This window comes from Pleuronectes platessa, chromosome 10 (genome assembly GCF_947347685.1).
Source record: "Pleuronectes platessa chromosome 10, fPlePla1.1, whole genome shotgun sequence".
NCBI classification, from domain to species: Eukaryota; Metazoa; Chordata; class Actinopteri; order Pleuronectiformes; family Pleuronectidae; genus Pleuronectes; species Pleuronectes platessa.
The window spans coordinates 5,080,913-5,096,662 of NC_070635.1; the positions used below are offsets into that span (position 1 = coordinate 5,080,913).

General features: G+C 41.3%; 1 protein-coding gene across 1 annotated transcript; it reads right to left on the minus strand.

The window, feature by feature from the left end:
- Positions 1–2,835: 2,835 nt before the first annotated feature.
- On the minus strand, positions 2,836–7,322 carry zmp:0000000881 (uncharacterized). Its single transcript, XM_053433142.1, has 5 exons — positions 7,135–7,322; positions 5,189–5,353; positions 4,934–5,072; positions 4,688–4,795; positions 2,836–4,297 (listed from the first exon to the last, which is right to left on the minus strand). The coding sequence occupies exons 2-5, from the start codon at positions 5,332–5,334 to the stop codon at positions 3,191–3,193; spliced, it is 1,500 nt and encodes a 499-aa protein (XP_053289117.1). The 5' UTR covers positions 5,335–5,353; positions 7,135–7,322; the 3' UTR covers positions 2,836–3,190.
- Between the last annotated feature and the right edge of the window lie 8,428 nt (positions 7,323–15,750).

The following is a 15,750-nucleotide window of genomic DNA, read 5'->3' on the forward strand; positions in this document are numbered from 1 at the left end:
CTTTGAGACAAATTCATTCGATTTATATGCTTTTCTTTAGTCCAATCCATGTTCCACCAATTAACATGGAGTTCATGACACTGTTGGAATGTCGTTCATCTTTATTTACAGTCCTTCAAGACACAAACCTGAATGAGTTCCCAAACCACGGATGAAAAGAAGGATGTTTTATGAGTGAAAGCTTGAGGATAGTTAATGATATTTTTCGTTTTTGTTCATATTCTTTCAACTTTACTTTACATTATTTGTCATCTAGATATTTTCTGAAGCGAATGAGACGAGGTTTGAGAACAGTTGCCTGTGATTCTTCTTAATATAGACGCCCAAATACTATACGCGTTTTAAAATGAACTCATGTTCATCTCCTATGGCCTTAGTGACACACTCTGCACTGGTTCAACACTTGCTCACGGCGCAATTTTTTTAAATATCAAGACTAAACATGCATGGCAGAGAACCTATTATTGATGAGATGGGAATGTACGGGGCACACGGTGATTCATACCAGTGCTCGCCTAGAAAATGTGAAGCATGCTGAAGTGTCTGTTTTGTGATCCCGAAACTGTTGTCGTGACTTTATATGTGAACTTCCATTTGCTGTGCGGAGTTCCCCTCGCTATTGTTTAACTTCAGAGAACGAGAAAAATAATTTTTTTGCAAAATGTACAAAAAGAAGCTGGTGTGTCCAAAGTCACATTTCATGATTTTTACACTTTTTAGCTGCTTTAGGTTTTTATTTGATTCGACTCCATTCTGATGTGAATAAGCTCAGCAACACTAGAAATCAGTCACCGCAGGGTAGCACTGCTACAACCAAGGGCAACGTGACTTTGTGAACCTTCTGCTCTCAATTCTGCACAGTCCAGAGTGGCCTTAAATTCATTAATAAACGGATAATTCAAAACAAATGCTGTCATTTGGGTTTTTAATTTTGAACTCTGTGCAGGAGGTTATGTTTTCACTTGTACATGTGATCAAAATGCATATTTAAAAGGTTTGTCTTAACAAATTCCCCTCATGGTCTTAAAATGCTTTAATCCTTCCTCATATCGCAACTGAGGTAAATGAATGTTTACATGGCCCCGCCCTTGCTCTTCATCTCCCCACCCTCACAGCGCCACCTGCAGGTGAGCCTTTTTTCTTCACCACTTCGCTATACCTGCTAAACTAACGACTGAAATGTCGTCATGTTAGCACTGAGAAAACCATTTAACTTTTAAAAGCTCCGTGTGAAAGAGTTAGGTGAAAGGGATCTATTTACAGAAATTGAATATAGAATAATCCTAGTGATGTTTTCACTCTTGTGTTTCATCTAAATTGTATGAATTGTTGCTTTATTTACCCTAGACTGGACCCTTTACATTTAAACACTTTATATTTACACCAGCTCCTCTCTACGGAGGCCGCCATGTTTTTTACAGTAGCCCAAACTGGACAAACTAAACATCTGTTCAGTTTTTATGACACCTGAAGGTTAGCACAGGTTTCCACATGTTTGGAAGCGGAGGGCGAGGTGAGGTGAATACCCGCTGCAACATGCAACTTCACCACTACACTACATTCACAATACAACTCTACACACTGAACCATTGCACTTCACCCTCATGCAGTCGACTGTTTGCAGCCTAGAAGACGCACACGTCGACTGAACTCTGGCCAGCGGAAACCCACAGCCGACTTCCTCAGTGTCTGCAGTCTCAGATGAGCTGAACAAGACTTAATCGAGAAAACCACATGAGCAGAAGCCGGGGATGTGTCACCGGTTCTGAGGAGGAGAAGGAAATGTGCAGTGACTATTACATTGTGAAACTTGAATTACGCAACACAGATTTACAACAGGAGCGCCTGTCTTATGTTGTAGTGAATTCAACGCGTCATTGTAGACTTGAGTTTAGTGATTCTCTTCTTTGACAATACTGCAACAGGCATTTTTTTTTGTTTTCCTTGGTTTCAAACAATTTCAGCTGGTTAATTGTAATTGACATTTTTTTACATTGCAGCCCTACTGGCACATTTCCTTTTTTTAAATGTCAAGCTAAAAACGTCCTTTTCTGTTTCCGTCAGTTTCATCTGCCACAGAATCGTAACCACCTCATTTCGGTGGCTCTGATTGAAACATGCTATAAGACCTAAAATGCAAATTGTACAAAGCTTAGATTTTATTTTGATGGATACACAATGGCAGATTTTTACATGGTTTCTCAGAATCTGGTTTGTCCTTTTTCGGTTTCTGTCTCCTTTTGTGATTCTGCACCTCCCAGTTCAGGAATTACAGGTTTCACCAGTAGCCTCGTCACGTTGATAATTCATCCAGTTCCAGTTAAGATTAAAATCTGTTGAGTTATTATTACCCTTAACCGAGTGCGGCTGATGTTCGATCGTATTGAGTCGGGCTTTGCAAGAAGTTTCTTCCTGTGTATGAAGGAGTTTTCTTTCTGTCTGTTGGGTTCCCTCTAAAATATCAAGTGCTTTGAGGTAATGCAATCGTTTCATCTTCCAGCCATTGACATGTTTTCTTTTCTTGAGTCTGAGACATTCTTGACTCAGGAATGGACCAGAGCCCAGAGGAAAAGTCTGCTGCTCACAATCCTCTTTCTTTTGTATCCTGACAATTTGAAGATGACAAAAGATCTACAACTTTTCTGCTAACCTCTCCTTTAGGAAAAAGGAAACAATATGAATCTAAAACAAATTATACTGACCAGAGTCCTGCTCCTGTGGAAAAAAAGCATGAGATCCAATTTTAATATTCCTCTGTATATTCCTCTGTAAATCTACAGATTAAAGAAACAGCTACAAACCAATGTAAAAAAACAATACTGAACAAAACAGCCCTGCAACTGAAACAGAATTTTCCGATTTATTTAAATAAATTTACTGTTCACAGTGTCAAGCGCTCAAATGCTGAAAAACCTTTACAAAATGGTTGTTCACCCCCGCGGACATTTCTATCTTGGCAAGAAAATGAGCAGCTCAGTCAAATTCCCAAACATCATGTTCAGGCACAACCAACCAACTTTGTCAAGTCTCTTCTTATCTCTTCTTATCACCCAGAGAGTGTTTTTCTTACTGTTTCTCAGTTTACTCTTTGGGTATGTATGTTTACAAACTCTCCCAAGAGGATCTGACCCTGAACAAACCAGTTCAGTTGCTTTGTGACGACATTTAACAAATCCCTGAACGCTCGTTCCTACTTGCTGTTAAACTTGACGTTGTCGAACTTGACGATCTTCCCGTCACGTGTCACCACCTCCTTCTGCTCCCAAGATCCCACCTCCCCGTTTTTCTCCTCAAAGCGCCGCACCACCACCCTCCCCGTCGTGGGCAGGTTGCAGGGCAGATCCATGGCGGCCTCCTTGTAAAGCCTCATTTTCATGAAGTCCTGTGTGAGGTCGCCCCCCCCTGTCGGCACCAGAGCCTGGCTTTTGTCTTTGTCCTCAGTCCTCCGAAGGACAGGGGGAGTGGGGCGCTGTGCTTTGGGGTCTGGTCTGGGTGATCGCTCCCATTTTAGAGGTTTAATTGGTAAAGGATCCCTGTTGTATGGCGATGGGGCTCTGTTCAATGGGGAAGGATCCCTGTTGTATGGTGATGGGGCTCTGTTTAATGGGGAAGGATCCCTGTGTAATGGTGATGGGGCTCTGTTCAATGGGGAAGGATCCCTGTTGTATGGTGATGGGGCTCTGTTCAATGGGGAAGGATCCCTGTGTAATGGTGATGGGGCTCTGTTCAATGGGGAAGGATCCCTGTGGAATGGTGATGGGGCTCTGTTCAATGGGGAAGGATCCCTGTGGAATGGTGATGGGGCTCTGTTCAATGGGGAAGGATCCCTGTGGAACGGCGATGGATCTCTTCTCAGGGGAGATGGATCCCTGTTCCTGTCATTAACATTGGCTGAAGGTGGCTTGAGGTGGTCTTTCTGTGTAGGTGCGTTGGTGACCTGTCCTGCACCTCCAGCCCTTCGTATTTCACCGATGACCCCCCCCACGGAGGCCCTCAGAGAAGGGTTGGGCTCCACCATCCTGCACACAGCGTGGCAGTAAGGCTGATCGTGCAGGGTATCCTTGATCTTGGCGGGGCTGACGGTGGGTGTGAACAGCCGAATCCGGGCGCAGAGCTCGGCGATGATCTTCCCCATGGCCCACACGTCTGAGCGCTGGTCCCGCTGGCTGCCCCTCTGCAGCACCTCGGGGGCCGAGTAGGCCTCGTTGCCCATGTCAGCGGCAGAGTTGAGGCCACGTCGGAAGAACTTGGCGAGTCCCAGGTCGATGATCACCGCCCTGTGTGTGTCATGTTCCACCTGGAGGACAAAAGTTTAGTTCGTGAGAAATAGTTTCTAAAAAAGGCAAAATTTCTGGATAGTGGGAGGAGGTGGAGACGTGTCGTCCGTCTTTATTTACAGTCTATGTGCTAACGTGGCTAAAATGTATGAAAACTGACATGTAAGCAAATAGAGGAACAATCGTTGCCACTGAAAGAATTATTTAACCAGAAACACACACCGGAACCGAAATGCTGCAAAAGAAACTTCAACAAAACTAGCATTAGCCATATACTTATTATAGCATTTTTTTTTTTTTTTCTTGTATTGAGTTTTCTTGGAGCTGCAGCTCATATCTGACCCGAGCTTTAGTCCACGTTGCCTCGGACTGACGCGCTGACAGCAAAGTGCGGCGCCCTCTCCACTCACCATTATGTTTTCAGGCTTGAGGTCTTGATGGACAATATCTTTGGAGTGGAGGTGCTGCAGCCCCTCACACATGCCAACGATGATAGTTCCTCGATTAGATGGAGTCAACTGTGGAGAGGAGAATTTCAGATCAAGTTTAGCTGGATTAGCAGAATTTTCAAAGTTACATTATTATTATCATCTTTAACCTCAGCCCTAAATTTCATCTGGCACCAAGTGTGGCCGTCACATCATATCTTGTCCTACCTGTATTTTAGACTTGGCAGCTTTGAAGATGGTCGTCTCCAGGTCCTCTCCGAAGACGAACTCCAGAGGAATGACCCATTTCCCGTCTTTCAGATTTATGTTTCCCAGAAGCTTCACTATGTTGGGATGATTCAACTTGCTGCAGATCAGCGGCAACACAACATGTCAAATATAAATGGATAAAATTTAATTAAATCAATCAAAATGACGTGGATCCTCTGGGAGTAGGTAAATCTCCAGTGCGTTGCTACGTACTTGTACACATCACACTCTCTCTCCAGGTCCTTCCTGCTGATGAGATGTTGGGGGACCCTCTTTATCGCGGCCCAGGTGTCGTTGTACTTCTCTTTGTAAACCTTCCCAAAACAGCCCTGTGCGATCGTGGAGGTGGAGTACGCCATCGAGGGGACGTCGTGAAGGCTGGAGAGTGAGAGCGAGGCCATTTTTACATTCATGTTGAAGCCCCGACTTTGACCATCGTTTTTAATTTCTTTTAGCTTTTTGCAATTTTTCTACGCATCCGTCTATTATCTATGTAGCTTATAAGCTTATCCAGCCGATTGTAGCTGGTATTGACCGAGAGGCGGGGTACAAAATACAATCTGCATGTCTGTGGACTGTGGGGGGGGGGAGTCAGAGTTCCTGGAGAAAACACAGACACGCTGAGAACATGCAAACTCAACAGAAGGACCAAACTGAGCTGGAAACCTTCTTTCTGTAGCACCACCAGGTCGCCCTATTTTTATATAGTACAAAAGGTTAAAGGTATAGCTGGTAACTGGTTAACTGAGTTTTTTTTTTTAATCGTATGTGTTGAAATCCTGTTCATGGCCCCTGCTTTTGTGTGTGTGTGTGTGTGTGTGTGTGTGTGTGTGTGTGTGTCCAGGATGACCAACCCTAGCTTTTAACAGAGATTGTAAAAAGTACAACTGAAGGGGCTTTGCCTGATTGAGGATCCTCTCCTAAGCACACTTCCTGTTTTCCAGCTTTTCAACCTGGTTTGAAAAGCCTTTCCTCTTAGTCACCTTGAGTTTTGGACTGTGACTCAAATGCTGGCAAAAACGGATTTATCCTAATGTGTGAAAGGCTATGAAACAAGGGAGGCCATTCATTAAGTCAAATTCTAAATAACACAGTGTTTCAGTATATTTAAGCACAAGGTTAATCATTAAACCACTAAACCCTCTCACAACAATCTAAAGTAACTAAGTACATTTTCACAACCACTTTACCCAAGCCCCTTTTACAGTTCTTTATGTAACTAACTCATTCACCAAACTGCTCTCTAACCACAAAGCCATTGTGTGGAATTTACACGTCCTGTCTTTCATAAAAGATTATTTTCAGCGCGAGTGTCTCTGTTGAGCGTCAGTCAAGATAAAGAGCAAATATGTTCAAACAAATAGAAATAAGGATTCTCAGGAAGGGAGTGTCGCCACCGCTGAGAAACACTGTGACTCGTGCGTGGCCATCCCCTCAATAACTCGCTGCCAATATCAAGATTAAGATCAAGATTTGAGCAAAATACCGAAGATGGGAGGCGATTTTGAGAGAGTGGAACCAGGATTTCCTGAATCCTGAAGTGAATGAATAGACCTCAGTGGTGGAGCTCACAAATCAACCTTATCTGAACCTGTTGACTAAATAACAGCTCCTGTGCATCGATCTATACAGGCCTGTTTATTGTTTTTAGGGATTTTGACACAAGATTGACCCCCAGTCAGCATTCTTCAGTCACACACACACACGCGCACCCATACTCAGAGTTGTGTGTTATATAACAGGACAATTAAAAAGTGGACAAACAGGTAAATCCATGTGTCTTTACTCTGCTGAAATATGAAGCTGGACACTTGTAATTTATGATCTATAGAGAAAATACTGTACTGTTTACTTCTCATTGGCTAATAGCACGAGAACTAACAGTGTAAGTTTGTACGAGTACAACCTTACAGCAACTAATACTCACAAAGGACTAAAATATGAAAGTGTAATAACCAGTGGATATATGACAGACTCATTAGCACATAGACTATTTTACTATAATAACAACCTCCTGAAATGCTGTAATCTAGAGTAATCCAGAGTGCAGACACGGAGCTGACTGGTTGGAAACAATGAGTGAAAAGATTAATATGTGATTTCCTGACCACAATACTTTAAAATACTGTGAATAAATGTGGATAAATCCAGGTTCCTACCTTGCTGTGGAGAGGAAGCAGTTCCGTCAGGTCTGAACTCGAGTCGACATAGTTCTGTTTCCTTATAGTCGCTCCACGCCTTCTTCTAGCTGTTCCACTGAATCAGGCGTGACTGACTGGAGGCCAGGGAAAGCAGATGCACCAATGGGAAAAGGTAGAACCAGTTGGAGCAGCACGCGTCTGATAAACAGGAGTATGACATGTGACTGTGGGACCGGGGCAGCTTTAAGTAGGGGAAGGTGGGGGGATCGACCATGAAAGTACTGATCACAATAGCAGCAAACCTATAAAATAAGGTCATGGCCTTAACACATCGGTTAGTTACACTTTACAATATATTCAGCTGATATACTTTATCAATGATGGAAAAGACCCCAGGGTACACACAGTTAAAGCCCCTCCCCGTATCATCCCCATTTATATTCATTATTAATGATTGTATGCATTAGTTATTGTTATAAATCATATATTTTGTTCCTTTGTTTTATATTATCCTCCTGTTTATATTGTTTATCTTCCTGGGTATTTATATCGATCCTAATTCAATATTTCCTATTTATTATACTGGTTCAATTTATATTTTGTCCAATGAAAATTGATCCTATTTTTTTATATTTCCTTATGTTTATATAATGTGTTTAACTGATGCTTCTTTCTTTTTTTACAATCCCCCTTTGCTGCTGTAACACATCAGATTTCCGGATAAACGATCTTCTTGTCTTCTCTATTACTGTTTCAGTTTCACCACAAAGGTTTTTGGTTTACATTGCTTCACACCGATTTACAGTGAACCAAGGTTTTCGTGGAATCATGAACCAGCTGTAGATACCACGGTGACTCATACAGACACAAGCTCCAACCGCTCTCTCCACCTTTTGTAAACATAACATTAACTGCAGGCACTTCCAGGAAATCCATCTTTATTAGAAAAAAACAGTGCATTTTATTTTTTTTTATGAAAAAGCTCAAAAAATGCAAGGATCAAATGTGTGCTGTTTCTGAACCTCTATAATGTGTCCTGCTTCTGGTCTGCTCTAGTCAAAATCTATATTAGAAATCCAAACTGGGTAAGATTAATATTTACTTGACATATTTTCTATATGTCAAGTATAACAGTCCTGTTTTGTGTGTACTGTAAAATGGAGTCTTGATCCCTGTGATGAAATCATTTCCTCATCCGCCCACTCTCATAGGTTTCAGATTGCGTTGCAGCTCATTTTGACATCAATGAGCCACTCAACAGATCACTCTGTCTATCCTCGGCCAAGTAGTAAGTGTGATTATTTATTTTTAATTGTTTAATCGTTCATTGATTTTCTGGTTTTGACTGGATGTCGTGCCTGAGACCGGAACTCGCACGTGCTTTGACTCCGACACCAGGTTTCATTCATTCATTCAAGTAATGAAATGAGTCGTTTATTCAGCAAAAACAAACTAAACCTAGACCACCTGCTATGTTGTGTTTATATTTCTAAGTGGCTTGCAATGCAATTTCAAATGAAGACAGATTTAACCGATAGACTGTGGTCAGAATTTAAGTAGCTGGGGTATTAGCGTCAACTGAGGGCAGGAGATGGCTAATTTTATTTCTAATAGTTCGACTTTTATCATCAGAGGAGGTCATAAAGATATTGCTATTCAGGGTTCGGTGGAGTTGGGACTCTCTGTCAGCCTGGCCACAGAGCTGAAGAGAAACCTGGGGTTGTTTTAAGTTTCTTCTATTAATGTGGATCAGTAGGCAGCTCTTGCTTTGATGAGGCCTAGTAGATTTTCATTGTTGTGGTTACAACAATGAGCCGGTTGGTGCACATGTAGTGTCTTCAACTCTGCTTTGTGGTTAACAATGAATGCTTAATTTCTGCCATGGTGGAAAACACAACTCGGTGCTAGTCAGCGCCTGGACAACATACACATCCTTACAAAAACAGTCATCAGTAAGCTAATGATACATGTGCATCGCAGCAGACATGTCTAGACACATCTCCACATCCACATGCAGATCAACTAGGAAACTGAAAAGATGGACACAAAAACTTTAACTAACAAAAGTGGGGAGAGCAAACAACGTAATTTAAGTTTAGGATTTATTGATAGACTGGAGTTAAAAATAGCAGCAACTCCACCTCCTCGAGCCAAAGTCTCAGGGAATGTGTATTTATGTGTTTATATGAAAAAGTGACAAAATGTAGTATTTAAACTAACAATGACAATTCCAAAGCATTCAGTATACCTTACATGACACAAATGAATGAGAGACAATAGTTTGATTAAAAGACATGTACTTCTCCATTTTGTAGCCAAGCATGGTTAAATCTACACTTGCCTGGCAATGTGCATTATCCCTCCTGCTTCCCCACCGAACTTTTCAGGTAATATGAGAGCGTATGCCTGCGTATTTCTTTTAAAAGCATATGAATTATTTAAAACTCAGCGTAAATCACAAGAAATTATGAATATATCAAATTTCCATGACTTCTCCAAAACTTTCGGGATTACATCTTTTTCAAGCACTTTGCCAGGCCTGGAAGTAAACGTTTGCTAATTCCATGACCTTTCCAGGTTTTTCCTGACCGTCGGAGCCCTGCTTTGGTGACAGTGATCTTATGTTTACATTTAATTCCTCTTTTTTGTGTTGTTCCAGATTGTTGTGTACATTTTTTCTTTTTCTTTTTGTGTGGAAATCTCCTTCTGTTATCGTATGATTTCAATAATTTCGTAGGATGGGGGAAATACACAGTCTCTATGGGTTTGTGGTTGTGTGACTAATCCAGAAGGAACGTAAAGTGCGTAGCTCTGCAGCCTGCTGGTCCCACCTCGAAGAGATGCCCCATCCCAATTGGGACCAAGGCGTTTCTCCCAATAAGACCACGTTCCCCAAACAAGTTTACCAAGTGTCTAAAAGCCCGGAGCCGTTTGTAGGACAACACGTGGACAGACAGCGGCTAAAAGACAACAAGCGGTCATCACCTGTCCTGTGAGGAAGAGGTCCTGGGACAAGTAAAGCCCACACGGACCCCACATTAACTTTAGTGACCTCCGACACACGAAGCCGGGAGTCGCGGCTGCCGACGTGAATAACGATCGAACTTTATTTAGGTTTATCTTTAGCCAGTAGCTTCATTTTGGATTCGTAGTCGCCTGCCGCTGTGGTCGCTAACCCCGGGTTATCTCGGGACCGAGTCGCCGATGGCCGGAGCTAGCTTCTCACCGGGTGCGTCGTTGAGTTGAGGTGATCTGTTTGAAACGTCTCTAATCGGGGGCTCGGATGTAGCACGATGCCCCCCTCCGGACAGCCACCAAGCCACCAAGCCGCCATGGGCTCCCGGCTGCTCGGGACAAGTTCAGGAAGTGCTAGCGGGGGCTAAGCTAGGGGGCGGCTAACTAGAGCCAACACCGGTGTACACCGGGTCCGAGGGTGGAGAAGGTTCAGTAGAGGCCAACGAGGCTGAGTTCAAACAGAAAAGTCCGGTGAAGATGGAAAAACACCGAGTCGCTAAAGCACCGGGGTGTTCGGGTTGGTATGCGGTGATATGTAGCTATAGATCGGCGATGTGGCCGCAGAAATATCGGTGATAGCAGCGGAGCCAGTTCTGCACTTGTCATATTACGTCGGCGCATGTTCCAGTGAACGGCGCAGAATAGCTACACCACATTCCAGTAGATAATTATCATGTTACTCATGTGTCTGTTATTATTTACAGCGATGCACAAAGTTCAATTAAGTGAACATGGTAGTAAAATGGATTTTTATACATTCTCTTTGTCTGTGTTTCCAGTGTACCATTGGGCATTGATTATCATCGTTCTGGTCTCTGAGGTATTTGCTGGTATGTATTGACACATTTATATACTGCAATATATTAAGTGTCACAGCTGTTACACAGCCTTTTTGTCTTGCATGGAAGCTAAGATTACTTTTACATAGTGTTGGCTAAAAACTGTTTTATTTTTGTTTTTCCACACATTGTAGTAACTCCACCTGGACAAGAAAAGAGTAAGTTAAGACATTTTGTAAATGTCTTGATTACACAAATATGCTGTAATTTTCAAATAACATCACTGCAAGAATGTTTTTAACACTTTTTTGTGCTATGACGAGATCAAATGAGACTTTATTAATCCACAAGGAAATTCTTGTGCCAGCTAACTCCAAGATTACAGTGTCAACAACAGGTTTATAATAGGATACAGCGATTAAAACAATAGTGGATTAAGCTTTAAGTAAAAAATAAAAGTATAGTTGTAGTGTGTACAGACTAGTAATGCAGAACCAGTGCCTGATAGTAAATACCATTAGAAATGAGAATAAAATGAAAAGAAAGAGTAAAACTAATACTAAACAAGTGTTAAGTAATGAAATAGATAGTAGTAAGTAATATGGGATATTACACATGAGGTTAAACAATACACATGCTACTCATCAATCTTCTGCTCTTCTTTCACAGTTCAGTGCTTTACTTGCATGGACAAGGAGCTGTGCTCAAAGTTGTGGGTCATATATGGAAAGAATGACACAAAATTGTACGAAGGAGACGATCAAGCATTTCCAGAATGCTCTGGAATCTCCTCACCAACTCCTGTGAATTGCTCTGTGTGCCACGTCCAAACCAACATCAGTATCATCTGCTCAGGAGTAGTAGGGGAACTAGAGGTTGAGTCCAGTGGTGGAGCCCAGATTTCAGACATCTCCTCTGGCTGTGAGTGTGACACGAACAAATCAAACGCAAAGCTCATGATCGAGGTTAATGCTGAATAAATCCGCCGTGACATTTCAATTGCAAGTCTTTTCTTTTTTTACTGTAAAAACCATGCACAACATACCTTACTCCACACATACAACATTGGTATCTTCATATTTGATAAACTTGAAATAATGTTAAATTCAAACTAAAATACATCAAACACAATCATTCTTAACTTTTACACCATTTAAGGTGTAAAAGCTAGAATGGGGGGTTATATGCGTACCCCCAATACTAAAGGCTCTGTGTTTTAGTCATTGAAACGGTTTTGGGGTTTCGAAGTTCAGTTCTTACAAATGAGTTGCTGTTGTAGACGATGCATTTCAATACCATGAATGAAGAATATGCACGGTTAGTCATACCTAGAAAGAAATGGAGTAATGCCTGAGTCATTTGCTTGTATGAAAACTAAATCTGTCATAATACCATACCTGAAAGTGTTGGTTATCATGGACATCAAAGCCATGCTTATGTCCTTAGCGACTATTCGGTTAGATCAAAATAACCTTTTGTCATGGATTCAATCACACAGACACACCATTTCCTGTTCCATGTTCTATGTCTCTACCTTTTTTTATTTTGATACTCACGCTTGTCTCTGTTACTTCTAGGTAACTTCACTCCTGTTCACACGTGGTCTAACATTTTCAGTGAAAAGATATATCCTCGTCGAGTTGTATACTCTTTATTTATCTGTGAAGCACCACCCATTGATCTTAAACTTTTATTCAAGTGCTATTGTATTGTATGTGACTGCAACCTTTAATCTCTTTTAAAAGCTTTTGCCATCATAGAATCATTAATTTCAGTATTTTTTATTTGATATAAAATGTCTTGATGTATTAAGACATGAAATATTTGTCTCTCTTTCTGATGCTGTTTTAATCTCTTCAGGTTCCTTCAAGTTTCCAGATGAACACCAGCATCCCCACAGTTGTGTAGGATTGATTACCAGCAGTATGTATTTAACTCAAGTTTCAATTTAACAATGATGTTAATAGCTTCAAAATCTAGTTAACTTGCCAGAGGCCATATTGTTTTTCCTTGATTCTGCATGACAGCCATCTTTTTTCATTTGGCAGATTTCTATTTGACTTTGCTCGGAGTGCTCGGAGTGCTCAGACTGTGCTTTTGACATAGAGTAAGTTGGAATCCTTCTTTATTTTAATGCTTCTTTTACTTTCATCTCATTAATGACCCAATATTTCATTTGCACTTCTGTTTCCACAGTTGAATAAACAGTTTTTGGTGCAAATGTATTTGATTATTGATAGTTACAGGTTACTGGATGTCTAACTTCAATCTCAGCTGTAAAATATTATTTTAAAATATTAATTCAAAAAATACATGAGTGGGCTCATGGTCCCACTAGTCGGGTTTGGATGTGTTCAATTGAATATGTTTACATGTGACACACTTTATTTTGAAAAAAGGATTTAAAGTGGTCGACAGTGAAGAAGTGTTGGATCAAAAAGGAAGAGGTGACTCTCACCAGGTCATTCTGATCTACGACTTATTGAGCTCTTTAATTTAATATTTTGATGTCAAGTCTTAATTATTTAAACTTTCTTTAGCTGCCATGTAGATAACATAACTGCGCACTGTATTGTTGTATGTGGGACAACTGCTATTTGATAACAAGGCTTCATTCATCAATGAATCAAGAACATTTTGTTTTTAAAAGAATCACTTCCTAATGACTCTCCTCCTATCTTCACCATAATAACCTTTTTGCTTCTTGAGCCTCACCAGTCCGGTTGCAAGGCAGGCCACTCAACTGAGAAAACTCTCCTTGCTGTCGCTGAGCAGCTTCACACTGCTAGAGCAGCCTCTCTCTCCTCTGTCCTTATCCTTCAAGACCTCTCTGCTGCATTGACACAGTGAACCACCAGGTCCTTATTTCCTCCCTTCAGGACCTGGGTGTCTCAGGCTCTGCTCTTTCCCTGCTCTCTTTCTACCTCAATGACCGCACTTACTGGGTAACTTGGAGAGAAGTTGTGTTTGAACCTTGTCCTCTCACTACTGGGGCCCTTCAAGGTTCCGTCCTGGGTCCTCTCCTCGACTCTTTGTACAACAACTCTCTCGGCTCTGTCATTCACTCACATGGCTTTTCCTACCATCGGTATGCTGATAACACCCAACTAATCCTCTCTTTTCCCAGATCTGAAACACAGGTGGCATCACGCATCTCTGCCTGTCTGACTGACATCTCTCAGTGGAGGTCTGCACACCAGCTGAAGATTCACCTGGACAAGACTGAATTACTTTTGCTTCCAGGGAAAGACTCTCCCACCCATTACCTGACTATTAACTTTGACAACTCCGTGTTAACCCCCACACAGACTGCTAGGTACCTGGGTCTGACACTCGACAGCCAACTCTCCCTTCCTGACTACATTACTGTAACAACACGTTCCTGTAGATTCATGCTGTACAACATCAGGAGAATACGCTCCCTTCTCACTCAGAAGGCAGTGCAGGTTCAGGTCCAGGCTCCGGTCATCTCACGACTAGACTATTGTAACTACCTCCTGGCAGGTCTACCTGCTAATGCCATCCGACCTCTGCAGCTTATCCAGAATGAAGTAGCTCGACTGGTCTTTAACCTAAATTCACTCACACTACTCCACTCCTCAAAAATTCGTTTCAAAACATTACTATTTGCGTACCGAACGGATCAGGTCTAGTCTAGATCCAGGACCTGGTCCAACGTTCCACCCTAGCCGTTCCACTCCGCTCTGCTTCTGCCAATAAGCTTGTTTTTCCCTCACTGCAAGTTAAACACTCATCAAAATCACGACTGTTTGCTGTCCTGGCTTCTAAATGGTGGAATAAGTTGCTTTGGATAAAAGTGTCAGCTAAATGGAATGTAATGTAATACCCTGTCACCATAATACTTATTTATTGTCTGATCAAGACTCATTGACTTTAATTTAAGTAATGTATTACTACTGCTATTTTGGATGGCTCTCAGCTTAATCATGATTATATGCTCAATACTTTCGGCATAACTGCCTGAGTATGTCGCCTGTTTTGCTTTTATTAAAATAGCTGTAAAAAGGCTGAGGTTCTGTTGTTATTTATAAGATTGACACTGCACCTGGCAGGAATGATGTAAGTGGTGTAGGAAGTAATCCTTAACATGTCTGGTCACACTGTTGGAAATTAGAGCCGTGCATTTAAAAAAAAGTAAAATAAAGACCTGTTAGCAAAAGTAAAAGGTACAAATACTCATTCTGCATTATATTTAGGCATGCATTCATGTACAAGCATAATTTTTATGTTTTAGATGCAAAAGCTGAACCACTTTTTTTTAACTGCTGCCAGTGCTGGGAGATGGTGGTTTCACGCATGCACGCACACAAACACTGTTTGCACAGCTATCCTTATTGGGACATTGACTTTGGTTCATTGTTGACAGCCCTACCCAAAACCCTATCTTTAATCTTAACTATGGCCAAATCATAATTAGTCCTCATAATATATGAGGTCTTGACCTAAACCAGGACCTCATATATTCAGTGTGGCTTAATTTAGCTTAACTGAATATTTAGCTTTGTCCTCATCAGGTCAACTGGTCCTGACAAATTCAGTGTTTAAATGGAAAATGTCCTAGGGATATAGATGTGTAGTAACAAAACAAATAAATCATGGTAGTAACAATAATAAATAAACAAAACAAATAATACAAGTGCACAAAAACAAAAAAAACATATGGGCCTGATGTGGTATTTTCCCCCCCTTCATATATATTTAATTATAAAATGTATATAAACAATATACACATTTCACTATCATATCTTTTTCCGTTCCATTTTTCCCCCTTTTTCCTCTTCTTTCCCTCTTACCCATTTATATGCGTATTCTTTACTTT